This window comes from Erithacus rubecula (genome assembly GCF_903797595.1).
Source record: "Erithacus rubecula genome assembly, chromosome: 25".
Classification (NCBI taxonomy): Eukaryota; Metazoa; Chordata; class Aves; order Passeriformes; family Muscicapidae; genus Erithacus; species Erithacus rubecula.
Genome location: NC_136677.1, coordinates 5,323,584 through 5,339,022, shown reverse-complemented (window position 1 = coordinate 5,339,022; position 15,439 = coordinate 5,323,584). Strand labels below are relative to the sequence as shown.

The 15,439-nt window shown below is 46.4% G+C and overlaps 1 protein-coding gene across 1 annotated transcript in view; it reads left to right on the top strand.

Annotated features, from left to right (window-relative positions):
- CDON (cell adhesion associated, oncogene regulated) overlaps nucleotides 1-15,439 on the top strand; it is a 54,905-nt gene that overhangs the window by 31,684 nt on the left and 7,782 nt on the right. Inside the window, exons 10-17 of the mRNA XM_079326784.1 lie at nucleotides 2,764-2,938; nucleotides 5,074-5,202; nucleotides 6,536-6,742; nucleotides 7,383-7,564; nucleotides 8,721-8,826; nucleotides 11,984-12,106; nucleotides 13,517-13,744; nucleotides 14,797-15,071. Coding sequence (XP_079182910.1) covers nucleotides 2,764-2,938; nucleotides 5,074-5,202; nucleotides 6,536-6,742; nucleotides 7,383-7,564; nucleotides 8,721-8,826; nucleotides 11,984-12,106; nucleotides 13,517-13,744; nucleotides 14,797-15,071 — 1,425 coding nt within the window. The remainder of the gene's footprint in view (nucleotides 1-2,763; nucleotides 2,939-5,073; nucleotides 5,203-6,535; nucleotides 6,743-7,382; nucleotides 7,565-8,720; nucleotides 8,827-11,983; nucleotides 12,107-13,516; nucleotides 13,745-14,796; nucleotides 15,072-15,439) is intronic.

The following is a 15,439-nucleotide window of genomic DNA, read 5'->3' as shown; positions in this document are numbered from 1 at the left end:
GCTGACAATCCTGCAGGGGCAGATGTTGTTCAGCTGGAGCAGTGCTCCTGGAGAAGGTGCAGTTTTCCTCTGAAGATCAGTGATGATGTGGAAAGGTCTGGTTTTCCTCTGGAACCCATTGGACAAAGGCTGCTTTGGTGTTCCAAATGTCAGTTTTTATCTGGGTAGGAAAGGCTTGGCTCCTCCCCCTGGGTGGAGCATCTCCCAGTGGGATAATGAAATTTTATCAGTCATGCACTGGGACTCACTGGCCCATTGAAGATACCTCCCTGGAGAAAGGATGGGTTGTAGAAAAGATAAAGATGACTGCCCCACTTGGTTTTAACAGATGGCCCATTAGCAGAGGATATCTCCCATGGAGATAAGGATCACTGCCCCATCTTGTTTCAACAGATGGTGATAGAATACTTTTAGTCACATCCTGTATTGCAACCTAAGACACCAGGACATGGCAGAACTCAGCCTGTAATTGAAGCACAACCTTCCTTTGCCCACACAGTTTGTTTGAGGGGTGGCTGACATTGTCACCAATACACTGCTCTGTCTAGTTTTAAGTGAGATTTATCCAGGTTTTTCTGTCCTTTACAGTGTCATTATGGACAATGGGGCTCCAGGATGTGTTGTGTGCAGTCAGTGGGGTTAAAAATGCATTTAAATGTGAGCCAGCTTGAATCTGTGTGTGAGAACAGAAGGGAGACTGAGTTTTATCTTAGTACATCACCGAGTTTACTGTTATGGACCCAAAAGAGACTCAATTAAACTTAAGTTATCAAATATAAAAGTGAACTGAAATGTACAATAGCATTAAAAATGGTGTGTCAACACCAAGCTCTTCTGCTTAACACCACATGGTGGGATTCCTGGGTCTCTTGTGCAGAGCCAGGAGTTGGATTCCATTATCCTTGTGAGCCACTTTCAACTCAGGAGTTTCTGTGATTCTAAAATCAGAACCAAGCAATGTTTGCATCTATTCTTCCAAGAAAACCAGTTTTCAGTGTGGCAAAGCTGTTTGATTTATTTTTCATAAGCTTTTTAATCCTCTACATCCTGATCTTGTCTTAGCCTGGAGGGAATGCTTAGATTTTTGACCTGTTGGATCCTGAAAACCAAGTGCCAGAGTTTGTTGGTGATAATTTCTCATCCAAAGGCAGTTGGTTCACATAAGCCCTGGAAGCTCTGAATGCTTTTTTGACCTTTTTGATGCTTTCCCTTCTCTCACACCAATCCTTTCCACATTAAATGTGCTCACTCGTGCATTTCTCGGCAGTAAATTTGTCCTGGTTTTTAGGGTGGTGCTCTCTCTGTTTCATTAAATTATTTTATTGATTTCCCTCTTTTAATAGAGGAAAAAAAAAAAGTTGGGGGCATAAAAGCCTTGGAGTAGTTGCTATAAAAGAAAATAGTTGAACAAAGACCTCTGGCATAACCTTTGATAATCCACAGCATTTAGATCTGCCTCCAGTGTTTTATTAAAGTCTTATATTGTTTAGTAGTTTATTTTTGGTGGAATCTTTGTCTTTTCCTTTGGGATTTGGGGTAATGTTTTCCTGCAAAGGTCAAGCATTAAGAGACTACCCAGAATGTGTTTGGAGCTGGTGGTTTCACTGCTAAGTTAAAAAGTGGTTTTGTTTAAAAAAAAAGGAAACATGCATTGATAAACCCAAATCTTTGGTCTCCCTGCTTTTTTCCTATCCTAAAGGAGTAACTAAGATATTTTTTGTTGCTCATTATAGCCAATAAATATTTTTAAAATGCTGAAGTAGAGGGAAAGATGGACTATGACAGAGAAAGTCTCCTCATTAGGATATTGTGTCCACTCTTTAGTAGCACACAGCTGAAGGCTGACTGGAGGCTTGAAAATAATTTGGGCTTTTGTAGTTTTAACCACAAGTGAAAATTAAAAAAAAAACACCCAACTGTGTGTATGTGTGTAGAGAGGGAAAATAAGTTTATCCAAGGAATGCTGTGAAAGTGGGTGCAAAGCTGCTGAGTGGCAGTAGAAGCAGTTGGAGACAAACCATAGGTAAATGTAGGAGAACAGCAGAGGTGCAGTGTGGGGTATGAGCAGTCCCTGGTTCTGAGCATGCTGTGCTGATGGTTTCTCCCTGTGTGCAATTGGATACAAATCATAGTTAAATGCAGGAGAACAGTTTTCCTTTGGGGTGTGATGTGGGGTGTGATCACTCCCTGTTCCAAGCTGCCATGCTGACCTCTCTCCTGTGTGCAGGTGGATGCAAACCATAGTTAATGTAGGAGAACACTTTTCCTTTGGGGTGTGATGTGGGGTATAGTGTGGGGTGCAATGTGGGGTGCAGTGTGGGGTGTGATGTGCAGTGTGGGGTGCAGTGGGGTGCAATGGGGTGCAGTGGGGTGCAGTGGGGTGCAGTGGGGTGCAGTGTGGGTGTCACCCTGCCTGCCCCAGTGCCATGCTCTCTCCCGTGCAGCTGGAGGACGGCGCGGGCGCGGCGGGCGGCTGGCACACGGTGCAGTGTGGGGTGTGATGTGCAGTGTGGGGTGCAGTGGGGTGCAATGGGGTGCAGTGTGGGTGTCACCCTGCCTGCCCCAGTGCCATGCTCTCTCCCGTGCAGCTGGAGGACGGCGCGGGCGCGGCGGGCGGCTGGCACACGGTGCAGTGTGGGGTGTGATGTGCAGTGTGGGGTGCAGTGTGGGGTGTGATGTGCAGTGTGGGGTGCAATGGGGTGCAGTGGGGTGCAGTGTGGGTGTCACCCTGCCTGCCCCAGTGCCATGCTCTCTCCCGTGCAGCTGGAGGACGGCGCGGGCGCGGCGGGCGGCTGGCACACGGTGCGGGTGCCGGGCAGCGAGCACGAGCTGCGCCTGACGGAGCTGGAGCCCTCCAGCCTCTATGAGGTGCTGATGGTGGCCAGGAGTGCTGCAGGCGAGGGCCAGCCGGCCATGCTGACCTTCCGCACCAGCAAGGGTAGGTGCAGCACAATGTGCCCTCTGTCCTGCCCTTCCTGAGACATTTATTGAATGACATCAGTCCTTTCATGGCATCTGCTAAGCCATATGGGAAATATCCTGCAATTTATTTGCTCAAGAATAGGCTCTCGTAGCTAAAATCGCTGTAGGGCAAACTTCCCTGAGTGTGAGGCTGTTGGCTATTAAAAGCTTGATAATATTATTTTTGGGGTGATTGTTAAGATTTGTACTGTGAGGTTTCTCTTGCTTTAAGGAGCAAAGTCAGGAGCAGCCTGTCCTTGTTGAGGTTTTTAATCACAGAAGAAACTCTGCATCATTGAGTTTTCATGTATCAACAAAGCTGTTCCTGGTTTGCTTTGCAGACACCTCAGTGACAATCTCTGCTGACTACAAGCCAGCTGTTCTGATAGTTGTGTGCAGACAGCAGCAAGCACAACATTCCTAATCAGAGCATTTTTTTCTTTCAAACTTGGACGACTCTGGTGCCTGTGCTCTTTAGCACACAAACAAGTAGATATTTTTTGTACTACTGTCCAAGAATGGCTTTTAAGTGACAGAGGCAGGGTTAGGTGGGATATTTGGAAGAAATTCTTCCCTGTGAGGGTGGTGAGGTCTGGCACAGGGGGCCCAGAGAAGTTGTGGCTGTCCCCTCCTTGTCCCCAAGGCCAGGTTGGATGGGGCTTGGAGCAACCTGGGATAGTGGAAGACATCCCTGCCTTAAAGATTCCTTCTGATTCAAACCCTTTTGGAATTTTATGAAGGACAGAACAGCTTAATATTTTTTAAGAATTTAAAGCCTTCATTAAATTTGTGAAACATACTTAGATCCTTTGCCCTATCCATTTTCATCATTCCATCAATGAACAGAAAACTGACGGCCTTCAACCTCTGAAAATCTCCCCCCATCTCAAAAAAGTCAACAACTCCCTAATTGTGACCTACCTGCTCCCCAGAACATCTCTGCCTGATGAAATTTTGGGTCCCTCCCAGGCATGTGCCTAGCAATTTAAATAATCTCTGTCCCACTCCTTGCCCTACATGGCCCAGCAGACACAACCCCAGCCTGCACTGCCCTCACCCAGACACAGAAATGTTCAGTATGGCTGATTGGTCCCTCACCTGCTCCAAAGGGAGCCTCATCCTCCTCATCTGCCTGCTGGATGAGGATTCTACTATGGCTCCTAGTGACACAAAGAAACCTCTAGCACAGGAGTCCTTCTCCTGCTCCCCCTTCATAGGTTGTGTCCTACCATGAGGCCAAACACCATTTTAAGAGGCCACAGTCACCCATCCCCAGCCTGTTCTCAGCCATCTCCTTCCTTGCACAGACCCTCAGAGGATGAGTCTGAGGAGGATTCTCTCTAAAAAACCCCACACTTAGCTGATTTTTTGTGCTACACCTCCTCCCTTTATCATCACAGGTGCACATTCCTCTACCCCACCTTCCTCTACAAGTCAGGTTCTAACAACCCCCAGGGTATTGTGTCAAACTGTGGCAAAATCCCATTCCACCCATACTTTTCCATAAAAGACATCCTCATGTTCATACTCATGTTCCTCCTACTGCTAACCCTCCCAGCTTATTGAGGGGGCTGAGAAATCTTCACACCAGCAAAGCCACTTGTCACAGCCCATCATATTAAACCCAGATGATGCTTCCTCTTCACTGTCCTGTGGTCAGTCCCTGACAATCCTGGAGTCACTACTGCCACCCTTATCCTGCTCCATACTGTCCTGCACCCCTACTGCCACAGCTCCAAAGCCCTCTCAGCCTGGCTCCAGCTGCTTCCACAGCATTTTTACTCCTTCTCTAGACATGGATTTCAGTGGTAATCTTCCCCACTTGGTGATGTTGTGATGAGTGGGCTTGGCAGCACAGGCAGGAGCTGGTGGCATCAGCACTAAGCACTGTGGATGTCAGTACTGCAGGTGGACAGTCTCTCACCCACAGCTGAGTGCCTGGGTGGGAAAATCTCTCTTTGTCTCCCAGAGAAACTCCCTGATTGCTATCCTGACTGTTCAGCTTGGGATTTGGAACCAGGGCAGCACAGTGACTTTGTAGAGTGATCATTGACAAACAGCATTTCCTTATGCATGCCCTACACTGATGTACTGTCTGTCAAATCTTCTCAGAAAGAACATCATCCTCGAAAAACACACAGGCTCCATCTCCACCCATGGGAATTCCCAAACATCCCATTGTTCCTGAAGGCACAAATAATTTTGGTGTCATCCTTCCAGACCTGTCTCGCCACAGTGGAGGTAGGAGTGTGGATGGTTTGTGATTCAGGCACTAAAAGTTGTGTTGCAAAGAGCTACATCTGAGTTAACCTGTGTTTGTTACTGCTCCAGGTGCTTGTATTGCCTCCTCTATTTCCTGTTTATTTGGAGGTTACTCTGTTCTATAGGATATTTCCAAGGATGCTGCTGCCTGCATGGCTCTCAAAAAACAAGAGAATTTTTGCTTACAATCCATGTTCTTATTGCTCATTTTTAAAGCTGTGGTTTCTTCTTGCTAAATACTCTGGTTTTCTCTTTTCTTCCACTGTGAAAGAGAGAGGAAGAGGAAATGGGAAATGTCTGTCACAGCATTAAGTTATCAAAGTGTGTGTTATCCCAGGGACAGGCTTATTTCTGATGGTGAGGAGATACAAGCACTTCCCAGTAGATACAACATTTGGCCTGGTTTCCAGTGAAAAGAGCACGTTTATAGTCCTTTTTCTCACCCCTCCTTCCCCCAGCCTTTGAACTCCTTGGCCTGCTTCAGGCAGATTTACTCAGGGGCTGAGACCTCAAAGGTATCTAAAATTTGGGGTAAAGCCAAAGGTGAGTGGAGAGGTTTAGTAATGCAGGCAAGGAGCTGAGCCTGTGGCAGCACTGATGGTCAGAGGAGGCACACAAGGGCCTTACTTGTGCCTGGCTGCAGATTCTCAGCTGCTTTAGGCTGGTTTAGTAAAGCCTCACAGCTCTTACAACCAGATTTACTAACACCCCTCTTTCCCTTCTCTCTGTCCCACTGCTGCCTGTAACTCCAGTGAGTTCTGTAAGTACATCCTGGTGCATGCTTTGTTCTCTCTCTCATTTCTCCAGTACTCGTTAATGCAGATGGGTTGAAGTTTCATTAGGTCTGGTGGGATTTTGGGGGCTTGAAAATAATAACCATGTTTTTCCTATTCACTTTGTGTATGTGTCTGTTTTCATGTAGAAATGGTTGGAGTAGTGCAATACCATGTAATTTTTTAATATTATATTGATGAGATAATCAATTTCCCTCTTTTAATAGAGGAAAAAAAGAGTTAGGGGAATAAAAGCCTTGGAGTGGTAGCTGTACAAGAAAATAGTTGAACAAAAACCTTGGCATAACCTCTGATAATCCACAGCATTTAGATCTGCCTCCAGTGTTTTTTGATGTTGTCTGCTCATCATCCATCCTTTCCAGCAGAATAAGGGCAGTGGTGATTTCAGGAGGATTTAAGATTCTCCTTGTTAATATGCGAAATCCAACATAATCATCAGCAACGAATCTAATCTCTTGTTAGTCAAAATTAAGTCTCAGCTGACTCTAATCCTCTTGTAACCGAATTTCCCCTTCCAGTCCCAGAAGCTCCTGACCGACCCACGATATCCACGGCGTCGGAATCGTCCGTCTACGTCACGTGGATCCCCCGAGCCAACGGGGGCTCCCCCATCACCGCCTTCAAAGTGGAGTACAAACGGCTGGGTCGCAACAGCGACTGGCTGGTGGCAGCTGGCAACATCTCTCCCTCCAAGCTGTCTGTGGAAGTTCGGAATTTGGAGCCAGGTATCAGAAAGGAGGTTTCATTCCTGCAGGTTTTATGCGTTTTAACTTCTGCTTGGATTACCCCGTTTCTGCTCCATTAGGTTTGGGTTTTGTGTATGGGTCTAGGAGCTCGTTACGTGAATTCAAGTTGATTTCTGGCTTTCCAAGTGGAAATAAATCCCCCCACCATAATTTAATACTTGTTCATGTGGAGAAGAGGGTTGTGTATCACTGCTATTTTTAACTTAATTGTCCTTCTAGTGAACACTAGAGAACGTAGAGAAAAATGCATTAATGGAAAAATGTCTGTCCTGAATTCTTCAAGTGCCCAGCCCTGAAAACTCAGGCAAAAAAGCACAAGAGAAGATGGAGTGGATGGCGATAGGGATCTTTTGAAGCATCTTCTCAGTGCCCAGTGCCCCCAGTTTAGGGACTTCCAGAGCTGATGGAGGTATCTCCATCTGTATGTACAATAGCCTTTCCCTGAGGATTTTCCTTGAGTGACTTCTAGAAGCTGTTTACATCTCCACATCAGCTCGCGGGAAGGACTCCTGTCCTTTTCTAACATGACGCCGTGCAAAAAGCACTTCCTAATCTGTTTAGTCTCCCTTTTCTTTCATTTTGCTACAAGGGCTCCTTTCTCCCCGCTTTGCCCCCACAGGTGAGATGTACAGGTTCCGGGTGATGGCGGTGAACGCGCACGGCGAGAGCCCGCGCAGCGCGGCCTCGCGCCCCTACCAGGTGTCCGGCTTCAGCGGCCGCTTCTCCAGCCGGCCCATCGCCGGCCCGCACATCGCCTACACCGAGGCCGTCAGCGACACCCAGATCATGCTCAAGTGGACGGTGGGTACAGCACGCTGCTCCTCTCACAGCTCGTCCTGCAGAGCTGAGGGTTAAGAGCTGTTTGCAGAGTGGTGAGCGGGGGTTTTGCTCCCCCCGAGAGCTGGAGGTGATTGTGTTCCCAGGATGGGCTGAGGCGCTTCATGTCCATAGAACTGGAGGAGTTAATGGCACTTGTGCCTCTCTCCTTTGCCCCCATTTCCAGACCTTTTTTCCCACTCGGAGGCAGCCCTGTCAATTATCTGTTGCCTTTTGCACCCTCTCCCAGCTTCCCTCCACCCCACTCCCCTTCCAGCTCTCCAGGGACCCCACACACCCCTCCTCAAGTTACGCCAGATGTGCCCAACTGGCAGCTCTAGTGAGAGGCTGCAGCCGCCCCAGTCCACCTGCTCTGGCACAGACATATCAGAGGCACCAGTGGGCTTAACTCTGTCCCAAGCCCTGTTCATGCCATGAGTTGTGAGTGAGTTGGCTCTGTTTCCTGCAATTCCTGCTGCTTTTGTCAATCCAGGCTGGGGTGGTTGGGAGCCTGTTTCAAACCCGCCGTCTTCCCTCACATCCAGTGGAGGTTTCATGTTAGAGAAACATTTTCCTTTCCCCTGTTACCTCGTCTATTGTAAACAAGTACTTTAAAGTCCTTATTGAAACCCACAGAAATTCTTTGCTCTTGTTTTGAAATCTAACCCCCTGGTATACTTTGGAGGATTTAATGTGTAGAGTTCCCAGTGTTAGTTTGCTCAGCTAGCTCAGCCTTAAGAGATGTTAAGGATAATAAACTTAAAATAACCTCTGGTTCCTCAGGAGGCTGCATAACTTAAAGTAAAAGATTCTTGAGCTGATTTTTAGTGTGACCTTAACTCTTTCTGAAGAGTTTTATGGTTTTAACTTTTCCATTTCCATTAATCATGCAGATTTTCAGGCTGTGCATGGTCAAACCCTAACTGAGGGTTTGGGAAGTGAAGCTGGAGCAAAGTGTCAGCCCAAGCTCAATCTCTTGTCCCCATCCTACTCTTTGGCTACTCCTGGGAGTTCAATCACCTTTACTTATACAACCTTACTAAAAATACTCATATTTCCAGAGACACTCGGTGATGACAACTCAGCAGGACTCTGTTCAAACTTTTCTCCTCTCATGCATTCTCTCAAAATCCTTTTGCAGTACATCACATCGAGCAACAACAACACTCCCATCCAGGGGTTTTACATCTATTACCGGCCCACGGACAGTGACAACGACAGCGACTACAAGCGCGATATCGTGGACGGTACGGTGCTTGCACAGGGGGAAGGACACCCTGTAGCCATGCTGGCTGTGTTTATATGAAATCTAAACTGCTTTTCCCAAGCAGTCTTTATAATATATCTCACAGAAGGAGCAATCTCAACTCCCTAACGTGGGGTTTTGCCCACACGTGAGCTGGTTTCTTCCTTCTGAAGCCTCTTGGATGTGGAAGCTTGAGAACTAAATGCTGGGTTTTGGCTTTGGCTTGTTACACAGCTGCAAATCCTTAATGAAGGTCTGTTTAAACTGGTATAGCTTCAAGTTGTATAAAGAGAAAGCAGTGTAAATGAGGTTTAACCCAGGATAAAAACATCTGAGTTGAAGACTGTAGTAACAACTTGCTGGCTTTTAAAATTATTTACCCCAGCATGGACTTTCTAAGCTGGTAGTACCTTGTGTGTAATTGCCTTTCTCTCACCTTGCCTAATCACTTCTGCTGTAAGGAAGTTGCTTGTAGCCTCAAGTGCTGTAGCACTCTGCAAATGCAAGTATGTTTGTGCTTCATTTTGCCTTTTAATCAAGTTATTTTTTCCCCTGTGCATATTAGATCATCATTTTCCTGGAAGAAGTTATTAGATAATGTCTATATTAGTCCAGAAGTGGAAAACCCTTTAAAAAATATTTTATTTAATGTCCTTATTGCTCGGGCTGAGCAAATGCAGTGATCTCATTCTGGCCCAATGACGTTAATTATTTTTTTCCCCCTCATTTATTCAGTTACAAGAGGAATGGACCTTTATTTTGAAAATTTTCCCCTGCCAGACAATACTGCACATAGTACTTTGATGCATGACATAAGCTTTTGCACACTATAAAGCTATTAAAGATCCAGAGTTTGAGCTCAGAGGCTTTAAAGAACCTTATGCAGGCTGCACCTTCATCTGCAAATGTATTTTAGCCTTTGCTAGACAGAACTCATGTGTTTATAAATCTTATACACTGAGCAGTTAGTTGTTTAAGTGGGCTCCACTGTGCTGTGAAATTAGCTTGTTTCGGGGTTTTTTTCCGAGCATGTGTGTATTGAACTCTTTGTGGCAGTCTGAAACCATTAGCAGCTGCTCTGCTCTGCCAGAGCCTGCAACAGAAATCACTTGGTGGAAAGATTTAAACTTCAACTTTTCTTTACTGTGTTCCCCTAAATTAGCTTTTCAGGAGGGGAAAAAAAAAAAAAAAAGAGAACTATTTTCAATTAAGTTGTGATTGGAAGCACTTGATGTGAAATATGTAGAGGAACATGTGACTTAAGGTATTTTTACTATAAATCACTTGTTCTTCACTTTTTTCTTCCCCCTCGGTTACCTTTGAATTAATCTGGTTTTTGACAGGGAATTTTATCTTGAAATGACTGCATGAGTTGTGGAAAAAGTGTTGTGATGCCTGTGCTAGCTAAGTGCTTGCCGCAGGCTTTCCTCACCGCTTCCTGTTAAGTCTTGTCTTTCGAGACATTCAAAACTCTGCAGAAACCATTTTTTTCCCCCCTTATAAATGCCTCTACAGGCAAAATCAGATTTTATTTGAAGGAAAAAAACAAGCAAAGAAGCTTGACTCTGATGGCTCCTCAGTATCTCTCAGGCTCTTTAAGCAAAAGCAAAGAAAAAAATCACCCATCCTGCAGCGATGCCCTGCATTTCTCTGTTTCTACTCTGAATTTTTCTGTTTCGAGGATCCTGGAGATTGAATTTTAAATGTAAATGCAGTCTGATGTCAGTTGTTTAAATGTTTTCCCTTGCTAATGGTGCACGGAGAGGACAGTTAAAGTGCCTGTACTGATTCCAGTTCCACTAATGGTTTGAAGCGGAAACCTAAAACCTGGTGTAGTAATTACCGAAAGGAATGCTTGGGGGTGGGGGCGCCGGGAAAACCGAGCCTGAATCTTGGGAAAACGTGCGATTTAGGGGAAGGCGGTCCCAGCTTCAAGGGGGGACGTGCAGCAGGAAAGAGCCGGGCACAGACAGCGCTGGGCATCCCCCGGTCCGGGGACCCTCCTGGGTACCGCGATCCCCCCGCCCTGCCGGGGCTGGGCTGGGGTCCCGGAGCTGTTTGAGCAGCGTCACCGTGACAGCCCCTGCCCCGCCGAGCACTCCCGAGCCTTTTATTAATGCTTAAATCAGTAGGTGGTAGACAGTTCCTTAGAAACAGTGGAAACAGTTCAAGGTGGTATTTTCCAAGAGGGATTAAGAGCACTCAAACAGTTAATTAAACTCCCTTAAAAAAAAAAAAAAAAAAAAAAAAAAAAAAAAGGGTCGCTGTTTAGTAAAATTTGTCACAAGCCCGCGAAAGTAAAAACTGGGAGTGATTTATCCTGAAGTGCTCAGTACTTCAGGAGGGTGTCTAAATGAAATGCTGGCCAGGGGCCAGAGATGACAAAACCATCCTATTAGAGAAGATTGCTTTGCTGGGGCTGGGGCTCAGGCTCTGCAGGGGCAGTGGCACCAGGACAGGCTCGCTGCGTTCCCAGGATGGTTCATAAAATGCACGCTCACTTATTTGGGGTTTTGGCCAAATTGAGCAGCCCAGATGGGTCCTTCCTACATGGCACTGATGGCTGCAGTGGTACCTCACACCTGAAGAAGGTCTGCTCACAGCCAAGCTCTTCCTTGTCCCAAGTTCTCTGTGCCAGTAGTTCTTGTTATTTTCCCAGTGTACTGTAAATAGTCAGCATAGTCCACCCTAAACCCATCCTTTGGCAGTTCCATGTTTAGGGTGCACAAGGCTGCTGTTGAACTGGAATGCACATGTGGGCATTTGTATGTCTGGGTTTTGGATTTAGTGAGTCCTGGTTTTTGTAGAGAAAGACTTTCTTTAAAATAAAATACTGAAAAAACGCTCACCTTAATTCATCCAAAGGTCTTTCTTATAATCAATTTTACAAGATAATGCAAGTCTTATAGAGTCATGGAATAATTTGGGTTGAAAGGGACCTTCAAGATCACCCAACCTGCTGCCATGAGCCAGGATGCCACTGGTGGACCATGGTTTCAGTTAAGTCCATAAAGTGTTACCAAAAATATTTGTGCTAACAAGAGAAGCTGCAGTGCCCCTGCATTTGGTAGAAAAGGCCCCTGGTGATACACTCATCCATAATTCTGGCTCCTGGGGGTATTTGAACTGCAGTTGATTTACTTTTTGTCCCCCCACAGGTACAAAGCAGTGGCACCTGATAAATCACCTGCAGCCTGAAACCTCTTATGACATTAAGATGCAGTGCTACAACGAGGGAGGGGAGAGCGAGTACAGCAACGTGATGATCTGTGAGACCAAAGGTGAGGCTGCAGGGCTGAGCCAAGTGGCCTTTGGGATGGGAAAGACCCGCTGGGGGAATTTTTGTGCAGCACAAAAGTCAGCTGCCATGATGACTGTAATTTTCTGGAATGTTTCAGGGGATTGTTTTGTCTTCCGAAGCTGGGATTGTTTTGAACATATGGAAAGTGATCCTGAGGCTCTCAGCAGAGCTGTGCAGCTTTGCCTGCCCTCAGAGATAGCACTGCTGCCTCTCCTTAGGAGACAACCATGCGCCTGAAGATGACAGAATTGATTTGTACATCTGTTTTATGTCTTCAGGGCTCTGTGACACGTTGTATAAGTGCAGACCACAGCAATTGATGGCTGTGTTGGCTGCCTCCATCCCTAATCCTGCATGCCTCTGGCACAAAGTTTGTACTGTTCTCGGGAAGTGTCAGATATGGCAGTCACCATTTATTTTGCAAAGAATTCCTGTCTCCTTTAATCTCTAAAACCAAGTAAGGCTGTAAAGGGAAAATGCAGACAGTAAACTTCAAATGCAGTGCTATGAAAAAATGTTCGGAAAAAAAAAAAAAAAGAAGAAAAAAGCCCTCTGGGAGAGGAAGCATCAAAATTCAGTGAAGTGAGTAGTGAAACCTTTGAAGGAAGGAGTAGGAGCTGCAGGGCTGCAAGGCTGCACGCACAGTTGGTCTCCTTCCTGCAAGGAACAGAACTTTCTTCTCTAATTTTAAAATGGGCAAGATGTAATCTGTCATTCACACTGCCTCTTCCTTAAAATTGATCTCCCCCAGGCTTATAAGGGTGATCCAGCTTATCCAACATACCTGCATGGAGGTGTTTGTATCTCTCTGACCAGCTTCACTCCTAAGCCAGGCACCTATTTTAGGTTCTCAATGTCAAACGAAATATATCTGAACTGTGTACTGGAAACTAATGTAAATGCAATTCCTAGGTTAAACTAGCATCTCATTTTAAGTGATTTTCTGTTCATATCTTGGTTGGTCTTCAACTGTGTGGTTTGGAAAGGGGGTTAGCAGGGTTCACATCAGATAAGAGTAGGTCATCTGGCAGAGCCTGAGCGAGAGAAATGCGTCTTGTGGTTTTTCTGACCTCAGAAGTGGAAAGATTTGTGCTCTTTCAAGTCGGGAGTTAGAGCAGTTGCAGCCACGGGTACCTCGTGGGCTCGTTAAAGTTCCAGTGACCTCAAAGAGCGGGTGAGCAGGCAGGATAATCACCATTTTCCAAGGCAAACACTCATTACCCAATAGGAGCTGGCATTCTTATTGTAGGATTTAATATTGACTTGGAAGCTTTCTTTGCGAGGCAACGGGACTCAGACCCAGCAGTAACTATTTTCATTTCACGACGCAATAACCCCATTTAGCAAATGCATTTAGAGGATGCACACATACTTATCTCTACTCATGCAGTGAAACGAACGCCGGGAGCTTCTGAATATCCAGTGAGAGAGCTGAGCACGCCCCCCAACCCCCCCGAGAGGGCGGGGGGCAGCGGGGCCGTGCCCGCCAGCGGCCCCGTGCGCAGCGGGGACATGCTCTACCTGATCGTGGGCTGCGTCCTGGGCGTCATGGTGCTCATCCTCATCGCCTTCATCGCCATGTGCCTCTGGAAGAACCGCCAGCACAACGCCATGCACAGTGAGTGCGGGTTGCTCTCCCGAGGAAAAGGTCACCAGAGTCAAATTAGCAATGCCCATGCTGCGTTTTATGATGGGAAGTAGTTTCCTCTTTGGAGCCAACTGTCCAGGCTTGTACTTCCAGGTGTGCCTTAGGTGCAGGCTTGGGTTTTGAAGAGCAGCAATGTCTCTGTTCCTTCACACTGATGCTCCCCCTATCCTTGTGTATCCCTGGAGGATTGTGCCGCAGTTTCACCCAGAGTGTGGTGTGGGAAAGGTCTGGGCAAAGTTTCTGCAGTTTGTGTTTAACTTTAGGCCCCTGCATAGGTCTCTGATGATTGCAGAGGCAGAGCATGTGTAATCACAATCGCTTGTTAAAATTGTGGAGAGTTAAACCGTGGATCTCTCCCTTTCTTGAGTGCATCTGGAAAGAAAGAGAACTTGCAGCTCTAGGACAAGTCCCTTGTTAGCTCTTAGTCCCAGCACAATGAGATGGCATTCAATGGCCAAGTCTTCCAGAGAGGTGTTAATAAGGAAAACGTGTTCATTAGTGAGCAGGAGCCTGGAGCAGGAGCTTTGCAAGGTGCTCTGCACCCACCAACAACCTTCAGCCAACAGAATATCTGCACTGGCCTTTTCTGCTCCTTGTGCATAAATCAGCCTTGCTCTTGCCAGGGCCTGTGGTTATTTTTAAGTGCTCTTACTCTCCTACAGAGAGAAATGAAACAAAACTTCTTGCAAGATAAGATAGTGTCTTCAGCTGCAATCCGGAAAGATCTGGAAGCAGCTTACAGCAGATACAGCAGAGGGGCTGTTGGTGATACAAAAAGCCTGGTTTTAGGATGCTCTTGTAGTGATTGGCATCAGCCAGGTCCTTCCAGACCAGCATTTCTGGTCTGCTGTCCGGGATGTGGCTGTTTTCCACAGCTGCATTTGTGTGCTAAGCAGTTGGATATCAGAGCTAGTTCACAAAAGCTGGAGAAAGAAAAAAATAAGTTTATTTATTTTTTAGACATGCTCATTTAGCTTCTCATTTAGCAACAGAAGTGCTTTCAGCACTAATGTCTTTTGCAGAATATGACCCTCCTGGCTACCTGTACCAAGGGGCAGATATCAGTGGGCAGATGATTGAGTACACGACCTTGCCTGGGACGAGCCGAGTCAACGGCAGCATCCACGGAAACTTCCTCAGCAATGGCCTCAGCAATGGCTGTCCCCATGTGCACCACAAAGCTGGCAATGGGGTCAATGGCATCATGAGTGGAGGAGGAGCAGGACTGCACCCAGGGCACACCAACTCCCTGTCCAGGACACGTGTGGACTATGAACATCCCCATCACCTCGTGAACGTAAGGTCCTACACAGGGTGGGAGGCTCAGCACAGAGCTTGGGATTCATTCAGGGGCTGTGGAAGCAGGCTTAATTTGGGTGGGAGAATGCTCATCCATTGATAACTGCCAGTTCCACTGAATTCCTTATCCCAGAGGAAGCAACTGGGCTGATATTTGTGATACAAACATCATGGTTTTCATTTGAGAATATCAGATGACAGCAAGAATTCCACTGACTCTGGGAAATCTGCCTCTACCCTCCTCCTAACAGCATGTAAGCTCTGAGAATGCCTCAGTGCTGGGCTGAGATACTTTACTTGTACATATGGTATTTCTCAATCTCCAAGTTAAATATATTTAATTATAGCTGCTTATTCTGCAGCTTT